At 40.5% G+C, this 12,288-nt stretch overlaps 1 protein-coding gene across 1 annotated transcript in view; it reads left to right on the top strand.

Moving 5' to 3' along the window:
- The first annotated feature begins 230 nt into the window (after positions 1–230).
- The window catches only part of LOC131241180 (cellulose synthase-like protein G3), a 30,933-nt gene continuing 18,875 nt past the window's right edge, over positions 231–12,288 (top strand). The window contains exons 1-4 of the mRNA XM_058239893.1: positions 231–856; positions 7,938–8,087; positions 10,297–10,422; positions 10,946–11,386. Of these exons, the coding sequence (XP_058095876.1) occupies positions 269–856; positions 7,938–8,087; positions 10,297–10,422; positions 10,946–11,386 (1,305 nt within the window). The 5' untranslated portion in view covers positions 231–268. The remainder of the gene's footprint in view (positions 857–7,937; positions 8,088–10,296; positions 10,423–10,945; positions 11,387–12,288) is intronic.

Raw genomic sequence — 12,288 nt, 5'->3', positions numbered from 1 at the left:
AGTTAGATAATCATAACAGAATTTTGGTTCATGTTACATCTAAACAGATATCCATAATTTGGACGATGTAATTTAAATTAACTGTATCCAACATATGCAGTTTCTAAATAATTTCTAATTGCGTGCGTATCATCCATCACACTCTGCCAGAGTATCAAAGTATTTCTTTTCTGTATAAGTGTGCGGTATATATCCTATCGTCTATCCACATGATCTGAACTTTGTAGCTGAGAGAGAGAGAGAGAGAGAGAGAGAGAGAGATTTGAGGATGGAAGTTGTTCCAAAAGACCCCAGTACGCACCCTCTCCATAGGCTAGTGGTAGAGCCTCGAGCGAAGCTCAACCGTGTACATGCACTTGTGTACACATGTGCCATTATGGCACTGTTCTACCATCGTTTTCTTCATCTCATCCGTTCAAATGACCTCCTCTCCTTCTATCTCCTTCTCTCCATGTTGGTTTCGGAGATGATCTTGGCCTTCATGTGGGCTACTGCCCTGGGCTTCAGATGGCGGCCCGCCCATCGCCGGGAGTTCCCCGAAAAACTCTCTGAGGTCATCGACGATGCTGATCTCCCTGCGCTGGACGTGTTCATTTGCACTGCAGACCCTTACAAAGAGCCTCCGATGAACGTTGTGAACACCGCCCTTTCAATGATGGCGTTCGACTACCCAACAGACAAGATCTCGGTCTATATCTCTGATGATGGAGGGTCCGATCTTACTCTCTTTGCTTTCATGGAGGCTGCGAAGTTCGCTGGGCATTGGTTGCCCTATTGCAGGGAGAATGGGATTGAACCAAGGTGCCCGGAAGCATACCTTGGAACTACGTATTGTAAGTCCTCCGAGAAAATAAAGGTAAGAGAAAAAAAAAAATAGTAGAATTTTGAAATCCCATTTTGAAATGTGTTGGGATTCCCATCTACTGGATTTGGACGGTGTAAGATAGTTGTGCACTGGATCTTGGTCCAAACTGTTGGACACAGTGATGGATTTGTGCAAATCCAAAACCGTGCTAGCTCTGCGTGCAAGATCCGTGTGAGCTAGCTGTGCTGGTAGATTTTTTCTAAGTTTAGATTACAATAGCTGTGTTAAATCTAATAACTGTGTTAAGATTTCATTAAGATATTTTCTGGATTCTTTTCTTTCTTTAGCTGCCCCTAGGATGAATCTAGACAGGGATAAATTAGTCATTTCATAGAATAAGAAAGCCTATAAAAGGCAGCAGTGATACGTTTTCATTCATTCCAATACAGCAGTAGTTCTCTCTTCTTCTTCTTTTAAAAGGTTCAGTTTTTGTTTCATGGTGGCTGTAGCCACACGTCAGCAGGAAGCTGGGTTTTAGACCCAACAAACTGGTATCAGAGATGCTGATCCTTGGGCCTCATCAGTAAAAAGCAGGTCCCCTGCACTCCTTGTTTTGGGTCTGACAATACCCAACAACAAGTAGCAGCATTTTCAGTAGCAATAACAGGCAAATGAGCAGCAGCAGCCTTCATCTGCAACCAATTTTCAAAATTGTTCAGATTGTTTTGTGAAAACAACATTTGATTTTTGAGCGTTTGCAAGAACGTCACCTGCACCAGCTACTTCTCCTCCTTGTTTTGTTTTTGAGAAACCCAACAAACTTGTTTTGGTTTTGAAAAACCCAACAAGCAAAAAAAAAAAATCAGCCGTTAGGAGGTTGAACTGCATTTCTTCTTCATCATTTCCTTTTGCTGTCTAGATTTTTTGCTTGTAAAATCTGTCAAGCCTATTATCTAGGTTTTGTTTAAAACGTCAGTTGTGGTGGGCCCATAACCCACAAGTCCCAGTTTTTTTTCTAGAAAAAGTTTCTAGCAAAAATCTGTTTTCAAAAAATCAAATTGAAAAAAATCAGATTGCAGCAAAAAATCTGTTTTTAAAAAAAATCAAATTGAAAAAAATCTGTTTTTTCAAAAAAATTAGATTGCAGCAAAAAAAATCTATTTAAAAAAAATAATAATCAGATTTTAGCTAAAAAAAAATCTATTTAAAAAAAATTCAAGTTTCTATTTCATCCATCTCCCTTCATTTTTCAAAAAAGAGACGGCCATTCCTTTAAAAAAAATAGAAAAGATGGCTAGCACAATCTAGCTGCAAGTTCCTAAGTTGTCAAAAGACAACTATGAAAAATGGTGCATTCAAATGAAGGCATTGTTCGGGTCACAAGAACTATGGGAGATCATCACCGATGGGTATGAAGAACCCACTATGAAAGAAGAAACCGCCTTCACCAATGAAGAACAGATCGCTCTAAAAAATCAAAGGAAGAGAGACAATAAGGCTTTGTTTCTCCTCTATCAAGGGTTGGATGAATCCACCTTCGAAAAGATTGCTGTAGCAATATCAAGTAAGCAAGCATGGGATACCCTTGGCACCATCTTCAAGGGTGTAGATCGAGTGAAGCGGGTTTGCCTTTAAACATTAAGAGCCGAGTTTGAAGCGACTCACATGAAGGAAGGTGAGAATATTACTGATTATTTTTCACGTTTGCTTGTAATTGTCAATAATTTGAAAAGAAATAGTGAAAAGATTGAAGATGTCTGAGTTATTGAAAAGATACTTCAATCCCTCGCAATCAAGCTTGAGCATGTGGTTGTGGCGATCGAAGAATCAAAAGATATTGAGAAACTCTCCATTGTGGAGTTGATGGGATCGTTGCAAGTTCATGAGCAACGAATGCAGAAGAATGCCAGTTCCATGCCGATGGAACAAGCTTTAGAGTCAAGATTGACTCTGAATAATAACAATGGTGGACGTGAAAGTTCACAACGTGGTAGACGTTTTGCTAACAATCACGCAAGAAGCAGAGGGCGCGGATACCAACAAAGCCACGGCCAAAATCAGCAGAAAAATACCAATTTTCGTGGAAGAGGAAATGTTAGAGGTAGATCTATGCGTGGACGAGAAAGTACAAAGAACATCCAATGCTATAACTGCAACAAGCTTGGTCACTGTGCATCTGATTGCTAGAGCAAGCCGGTGACTCAAGACGAGCTATCCAACTATGCTGAAGCATCAGGCCATGAACAAGAAAGCTCCACACTTCTCCTTGCACAAGAGAAAGGTGGTGATCAGCAGGATGTATGGTATCTCGACACGGGTGCAAGTAATCACATGTGCGGCAACAAGAAACTCTTTGTGGAACTCACAGAAGGAGTTCATGGCGATGTAACGTTTGAAGACTCATCAAAAACGCCAGTGAAAGGTAAAGGTAAAATCAAAATCTTTCAGAAGAATGGTGTTCCAAACTATATCTCCAATGTGTATTACGTGCCCAACATGAAAAGTAACATACTGAGTCTCGGACAACTCCTCGAAAAAGGGTATGTCATACATATGGAGAACTCTTCTCTTTCCATAAGAGATATGCATGGACATTTGATTGTAAAAGTCCAGATGGCAAAGAATCGTATGTTTCCTCTCCATATAAACACAATGCTTGAGAAGTGTTTTTATGGAAAAACAAATAATGATTCTTAGATGTGGCATCTTCGCTTTGGCCATCTAAATTTCAGTGGCCTGAAACTTCTGTCCTCATCAAGTATGGTGCATGGCTTATCTGTTATTGAAGCTCCAGAACATGTGTGTGAGGTGTGCACACTTGGAAAACAAAAAAGGAACTCCTTTCCGAGTGGAGTATTCCGAAGAGCAAGAGAACCGTTGCAGTTGGTTCACACTGACATCTGTGGACCATTAGAGCCAATCTCTCTTGGAGGTAATAAATACTTTATTACCTTCATTGACGATTTCAGTAGAAAGTTGTGGGTGTATGTAATCAAAGAGAAGTCTATTGCTTTTACTATTTTTAAAAATTTTAAGGCCCTTGTTGAAAAAGAAAGTGGTCTTAAAATCAAAACCCTCTGATCTGACAGAGGTGGGGAGTACACCTCAAATGTTTTTCGAGAATATTGCAGGGAACATGGCATTAAGCAACAACACACTGCAGCGTACACGCCACAACAAAATGAAATTGCGGAATGGAAGAACCGCACCATCCTCGATATGACGAGGACCATGCTGAAGGAGAAAAGTCTGCCAAAGAATTTCTGGGCAGAGGCAGTTACATGTACTGCCTATCTACTCAATAGGTGTCCGACCAAGAGTATTAGATTCCAGATACCGCAGGAAGCATGGAGTGGATACAAGCCGAGCGTGGCGCACCTTAAGATCTTTGGGTGTGTCGCCTACGCTCAAGTTCCAGAAGCGAGAATGAAAAAACTTGATGATCGTGGCGAGAAGTGCATCTTCATCGACTACAGTGAAGAGTCAAAGGCATACAAGCTCTACAACCCACAAACCAATAAGCTGGTGTTGAGTAGAGATGTGGTATTTTGTGAAGAAGAAGCATGAAAATGGAACGAGGGAAACTCGGCCAAAGAAAAGCAGGTCAAGGTCGAAGAATAAGAAGAAGAGAGAACTGCTGCTATATTGGAATGAATGAAAACGTATTACACTGCTGCCTTTTATAGGCTTTCTTATTCTATGAAATGACTAATTTATCCCTGTCTAGATTCATCCTAGGGGCAGCTAAAGAAAGAAAAGAATCCAGAAAATATCTTAATGAAATCTTAACACAGCTATTAGATTTAACACAACTATTATAATCTAAACTTAGAAAAAATCTACCAGCATAGCTAGCTCACACGGATCTTGCACGCACAGCTAACACGGTTTTGGATTTGCACAAATCCATCACTGTGTCCAACACTCCCCTTCAAACCAAAACCGGCTTCATTCCAAGCATCGTTCTTATTCGTTTGAATACATCTGTCGGCAATGCCTTTGTGAAAATATCCGCCACCTGTTCTGTAGTATGACAATTCTCTAATTTCAACGTTTTCTGCTTCACATGATCTCTCAGAAAATGGTATCGGGTATCAATGTGTTTGCTTCTTCCATGCTGCACCGGATTTTTGGCTAGCTCGATTGCCGACTTGTTATCCACATATATAACTGTAGATTCTTCCTGCGGATGCTTCAGCTCCTTTAGCAGGTTTCTCAACCAAATTCCCTCACAAATGGTGGACGATGCTGCCATGTACTCTGCTTCACATGTGGACAGGTCGACCACACTTTGTTTCTTCGAATTTCATGTGAAGGCAGTCATTCCAAGATAGAATACATAGCCAGTGGTGCTCTTTCTCTCATCTTGGTCACCTCCCCAATCACTGTCTGAGTATCCATACAGCATTGCTTCATCATCGCATTGATAAAAAAGACCGAATTCAATAGTCCCTTTGATATACCTCAGTACTCGTTTTGCAGCTATCCAGTGTGATTCTTTTGGGGCTTCCATATACCGGCTTAGAAGCCCAACACTGTACACTATATCTAGCCTAGTGATTGTGAGGTACCTTAAGCTTCCGATTAGGCTTTTGAATAGGGTTGAGTCGACGTTTCTTCCTTCTCCATCTTTTGTGAGCTTTAGGCCTGTTGTAACAGGTGTACTTACAGTTTTACAGTCGACCATCTGAAACTTCTCAAGAAGTTCCTTTGTGTACTTCTTTTGGGATATGTAAATGTCGTCGACTTGTTGCTTCACTTCAATGCCCAAGAAAAAGGACATCAATCCACCATCAGTCATCTCGAATTCCTTAAACATAGCCTGCTTGAATTCTTCAAACATCGTCTGGCTGTTCCCAGTGAACAGCAAATCATCAACATATAAACAAGCGATATGCATATCACCACGGGCATTCTTCTTTGTGTAGACGGCATGCTCATATGGACATTTGACAAAACCATTCTCTTGAAGATAACCATCGATCCGTGTATTCCAAGTATGAGGAGCTTGCTTCAACCCATACAGGGCTTTCTTCAGCCGATACACCTTGTGTTCCTCCCCTTGCATGACAAAACCTTCAGGTTGGTCAACGTATACTTCTTCTTCGAGTACCCCATTTAGGAATGCAGATTTCACATCTAGTTGATAAATCATTCAACTGTGATGAGCTGCAAGGGAGATAATTATTCTTACAGTGTCAAGGCGAGCAACTGGGGCGAAAACTTCTTCATAGTCTATCCCATATTTCTGTTTGTAACCTTTTGCTACGAGCCTCGCTTTATATCATTTGATCTTACTATCGGCATTCCGCTTGATTTTGTACACCCATTTGAGACCAATGGTCTTCTGACTTTTGGAGAGTGAGGTTAACTCCCATGTTCGATTCTTCTCAATGGCATAAATCTCTTCTTCTATAGCCTTTCTCCAACATTCTTCATTCACAGCTTCCTCGAATGTGAGAGGCTCGTGGTCCGCATACAGGCAGAGTAAATTCACTTCCTCAGTTTCTGCATAGATGTCGTTGAGGCTTCTCATTTTAATAGGAGCCAAGGGTGAAGGAGAATCGGATAAAGATGTGTTAGATGAATTCTGATTTAATGAAGTACTTCCAGGAGAGATGGAGCGTACTCTTGGACTTCTGCGATCCGAAAGGGGTGATGTGGGTGTCTGCTCTTGCTTCTCATGTCTCTCTTCTTCGTATTGTCATACTACGGAAATTATAGTATTGTCATACTCTCTTCTTGGTATTGTCATACTACGGAAATTAGAGTATTGTCATACTCTCTTCTTCGTATTGTCATACTGTCTTCTTCGTATTGTCATACTACAGAAATTAGAGTATTGTCATAATACGTTTTCATTTCTTCCAATACAGCAGTAGTTCTTTCTTCTTCTTCTTTCAAAAGTTTCAGTTTTTGTTTCATGGTGGCTGCAGCCACACGTCAGCAGGAAGCTGGGTTTTAGACCCAACACAAACTGGGTGCCGCTAGAGTTCAGCCCTTTACTAATAATCGAGTGCACTTCTATATTTCCACATGGGGTTTGCATGTTAGTTGAGGAAGAGATAAAACTTCACCAATTAGTAATTAGAGTTTCTCACAAGTCACAAGGCAGAGAAGAACAACAAAAAAAAAAAAGGTACAAAAGCGTGGATGCCGATTGCGTCCTACCCCGTTGTCTGTAGCCACTGTCGGATTGCATCTGTTTATCCACACCGTCCATCTCTTTTCTCGGATCATTTTAAGATATGTCAGATATGAGAAAAAAAATGAAGCAAATCCAACGCTCAAGTGGACCACACCAAATAATAAGCTTGGGTTGCATTAAATGCCAATCATATGTGGTGTGGTCTACTTATTACTTATTAAGGAGATAAGCATTTTTAGTAAACAATATACTTATTGGATTCTCCTCTCTTTCGTCTCTTCTAATGCCTCTCTTTAGAGACTTATGAAAAATAGAAAAGTTAAAAAATTTAAACAAAGTGATTAAGTACCTTTAAGTAAAAAATAAAAAATAAAAATTTACTTATAACTAATCGTAACCCAAACTTATATGAAATAAGTCACTTATTTACTGCTGTGAGTAGAATAACTTATTTGGTGGTATCCAAACGGGTCCTTAATTAGTTAGCTTACTATGGATCATAGTTACACGCAAACAAATATGATCTGTACATTGGCCCTCTCATTTGATAAACATTAATACTCCTTTTAGTCTAGATTTTGAACGGTTCAAAATGGTTTAAAAAATAAATAACGTTAATAATTATTATATTGCTTGAGAAGGTTACCGAAGCAAAGACTATTTGGGATCAACACTGCAAATGGCTAGGATCAAGAGAGCCTCAGGCCGTTGATCCAACAGGATCAGCAGTAATGTCCCGATGGATGTACGATGGTGCCACAAAGTGGGACCCACAATTCATAAGGTTCAGTACAATTTTGGTCATGAGGGAGTGCATATGTACGCGGCAGTGTATCAGGCAATGTCCTTTTCCGTGCAACCAGGGTTTCTGGAATTTTATGTCTTCTTTGTTTTCATGATTCGTGGAATATTATCAAACAAAGTAAAAAAAGGGAAGGCTAGAAGTCCTTTCGGGCATCTGTTGCATCGCTTTCTCTCATACAGATGTTGTACGAAAGCATGAAAGAGAAGGTAGAGAGGGTGGTGGAAAGGGGCCGCGTGATCGACGGGGATATCACCAGCGATGATGATCGTGAGGCTTTCAACAAATGGACGGATGGATTTAGTCGCCATGATCATCCTGCAGTTATTCAGGTTTTTCTCTATCACTCTACTGGTGTAAGGCTTGTACATGGTTTATTCAGGTTGTTTCTCTATCATTCTGCTGGTGTGTGGTTCGCACATGGAACTTTGTTGAGGTTTTCAACGGTGAGTGTTATCATTCCAACTATTTCCTGTGGTGTGGTCCACTTGAGAATTGGATCTGTCTCACTTTTGGGAACATGCCCTAAAATTAGCTGGAAAAACGGATGAACAGTGTGGATGTAATACATCATTGTGGCCCTACAGTACCTACCACCAGCCATATACCTGAGCCAGGTCATCAGGGAATCCGCTCCCAGCCACATATGCCTTCCTGAGATTGTCTTTCTACAACCTTCGTTTCACGTGGGAGCCGATAAGGTTGGCCGAGGTAACATGAGTTGGGTTAGATATATCATGATATGGTGTCATTTTATTGGTCCGCTGGATATTTTTGAGCATCTACACACTCGACAATCTTTTAAATGTTGTTGGGCCTTTATCTGACCAGCATGCCAATGAAGTGTAGTGGGCTAATGAAATGGTATTACCCCAGCCTCGAAAAATCCGATCTCTTCAGTGAGGGCCCTGTGCATATGGGAATAACCAAAAAGGTTCTTTTAGCTTCTACTGTTACTCTCTCCTCACTCATTTTCTGCAAAATCTGAGAAACAGTGGGCCCAACATAAAATATAGTGGAATACCTGAGAAACGTGTCAGGTTGGCTTGTGTGAATATGGCTATTATAGATCCACGCACATATTCCATGCAGTGCATAAAACACCAATGTTTGTGGGGCCCATCATGTGGCATATGCAAAATCCATTACACATATTACTGCTTTTAGTTATAGAATCTCATGTTTAATATATTACAGGTGAAGTTTTTACAGTTAAAAAAACATTATAATGGTTGATATAGGTACACTTGTGAGGCGTGGGGCACACCATAATGTGTACGGTACATCCAACCTATCCATCATGTGCTTCTCTTGATTGATCATCAAATGGACCACGCAAGAGGAAAGTATGGGACAACCACCGTTAAAACTTCTAGATTATATTTGGGGTCTACTGTGATGGATGGAGGACATCCAATCCGTCCAATGGGTGCATGCTTTGAAAAATTTCCCGGGATAAAAAAGAAGAAAAAGTTCTTTTTATGTGATTTTTTAATTTTAATGAAATTTACTGCCCAGCTCCTACTTTATACATTGTAAACACCTTACTAGCAAAACACTTGATTTGTTTACCGGTAAATAGATTATCTTTTAAAAGCCAAACAGAATAGAATGTAACCGTTAATCTTATGTGGTAATGGTAAAGATCAGTCAAAGCTACTGTTGTACCATAAGCAATTTATTATGGGACCCACTTATGTCGAAATTGAGGTATCCTCAATTCTTGTGACAGAGAGTAGACCACTTTCCAAATACGTATAGGCAGTAGCGAGTCCTGGACCAAGTCACTCTCTAGGATAAGAAATCAGGTTACTATCGAGCTTGGCATATGCAGGTACCATCTGTCTTAAATTGCTTTTGCCCTAAAATTTTTAAGACGAATAGCATCCCTTAAGGATTAATTCTCAAGTGCAATGGATGCCAATGCCTTTGGCTCAGGATAAAACAGCCAGACGGAAGACCAACGATTGGTTCTCAGTTGCACACCAAGATAATGAAAACATGACAAGAAGAAAAACCCTTCCATGCTGCCATATATGAAGAATAGAGAGGGAAGAGGAGAAAAGGGTTTTTTTTTTTTTTTAAAATAATAATTTTAAATACAAGACCCAAGTGAAAAAAATCCTTTAAAAGATTCATGAATTTGAGAAACAGTTACTGATGGATAAGAATATAAGAATATGTGTCATTTTTCAATGGTAGCTAGTCGCAAGAAAGCGCTTGACCTGCTTTTGTGCAAGATCCAAGTCATTCAGCATGTGGACCCTACTCACACGTGTTGAAGCATGTACCTAAATATTTAAAGGTATCATTTTAGGTAGTCCATCAAACTGCCAAACCTTTAGAAAGAAAGAAAGAAAGAAAGAGAAAGAAAGAACTTGCCAAAACCAAGGGGAGAAAAAAAAGCCTCATAAGGAGGGCTGCCATGTATAGGCAACCCTTTGTAGCATAATTGTAAAACTCACTGAATCAACTTGAAACTCAGCTGAGTTTTATTAGAAAACTTATCTGGTAGTAACTATGATTAAGATGCTTGAACAGGTTTTATTAGAAAGCAGCAAAGACATGGATGTTATGGGCCATCACTTGCCCAACCTTGTCTACGTTTCTAGGCAGAAAAGCAGATCGTCTCCCCACCATTACAAGGCCGGCGCGCTCAACGTTCTTGTAAGTTAATCTAACTATCAAGTTTTAGTGGAGCCCATTCAAAAACACACTTTGGCAGGCCCCACATCCTCCCAGGAGATATTTTGGATCAATGACCATGACACCCTCTTGATCCTAGCTGTCCATGACAGAGATTCTGTGTAATCTTCACATTGGTTTGTTAATTAATCAAACTTCTAATCAGTTTGATTTCAACTTTTACTACAACAACTATTATTAATTTATTTATTTTAAGAACCATTTTTGAATCATTACATTGGTGGATTGGAATCTATAAAGGGGTTACAAATCCCATTGTGCCATACAAGAGAGCGAATATGTACAATCAAGAAGAGCACTATCCCATTTGTGATCATCAGTCTCACAACATTTCCCTCTTTCTTTTGAATGATATATGTCCAGTGTCCAGATCTTCGCTTATTTCAGGACCGGTGTAAATCATTTGATTCACTATCCTTACCTAATGTTTTTTTAGTTTTTTATTTTTATTTTGATTCTTGTGCTTGACTACATGTTATTGTAGCTCCGCGTATCAGCTGCAATGAGCAATGCACCTGTAGTACTCACCTTGGACTGTGACATGTACTCAAACGATCCTCAGACCCCGCGCCGAGCATTGTGCTATCTCTTGGACCCCACCAAGCTGCCGAAGCTTGCGTTCGTCCAATTCCCTCAGCGCTTCCGAGGGGTCAACAAGAATGACACATATAGTTGTGAATGGAGGCGGCTGTTTGTAATAAATCCGGTGGGAATGGATGGGCTCTCAGGCACAAGTTATGTTGGCACTGGATGTTTCTTCAATCGGCAGGCATTGTATGATGAGCCGTTGCCAACACTGGCAGAAGAGAGGCAGTCCTGTTGTGACCACACCACAGACAGTTCCATCCGATCTGAGCCGGTCCTTAGAATGGCCCACCTGGTTGCAAGTTGTACTTACGAGCATGGCACAGAATGGGGCTCTAAGGTATGCCTGAACATCTCTTGTTGGTTCGACTTAAGACTCTTCTGAAGGTTGTAAATGGGCCTGAGTATTGAGGCCAGATAGTGTATTGGACTTGTTCGATACGGGTCTACCTAAACACCCAACAGGCCGGCTAATTCTCGCCAACCGATTTTCATACAGTCAGGTTGGTAGTAGATCTGTCAATGAATTGGGCTCAGGCTGCAGGGAAATCCTATGACCCAGCCCAAGCCTGGCCACTTACTTTTTTGTATACTTTGTGGTGTCCAATAAGAAGTGCTCCATCATGCGTAATATGGGCCCGTTTGGATACCACCCAATAAGTTACTTGTTAACTAATGTGAAGTAATTAAGTTACTTTTTTCACTTAAGTTAGTTTGATAAAATTATTGTAAAATTAATTTATCTATTAAAAGTCACTTATCTTAATAAGTTTTTTTAAATTATTTTTTCACTTTTAATTTACGACGTTTCTACTTCTCTCATGTTCATATCAAAGGAAGCTACCTCTCACAGTCTATATCATAGGAGGCCCCACATGGTGGACTATCACATTGAAGGTGGGGCTCACACGGTCGATGGTCCATATAAAAGGTGGGCCTCACATGATGGATGACCCCATATTAATGTGGGCTCCACATTTGGATGATCAACATCAAAGGTCGGCCCATAATGATAAAAAGGCCACTTCCAAAGTGGGTTGGCACGATGGACAACCCACTTCAAAAGGGGGGGCCTACATGATGGACAGTTCACATCAAAGGTGGGCTCCACATGATGGGCAATGGACATTGAAGATGGGCCCCACATGATGGTTGGCCCATATTAAGGTGGCTCCACATGATGGACGGTTCATATCAAAGGTCAGCCCTAATGATGAGTGGCCCATATACAAGGTGGGCCTT

This window comes from Magnolia sinica, chromosome 3, assembly GCF_029962835.1.
Source record: "Magnolia sinica isolate HGM2019 chromosome 3, MsV1, whole genome shotgun sequence".
Lineage (NCBI taxonomy): Eukaryota > Viridiplantae > Streptophyta > Magnoliopsida > Magnoliales > Magnoliaceae > Magnolia > Magnolia sinica.
The sequence above is the reverse complement of the archived record's forward strand: the minus strand, read 5'-3'. Positions and strand labels throughout refer to the sequence as shown.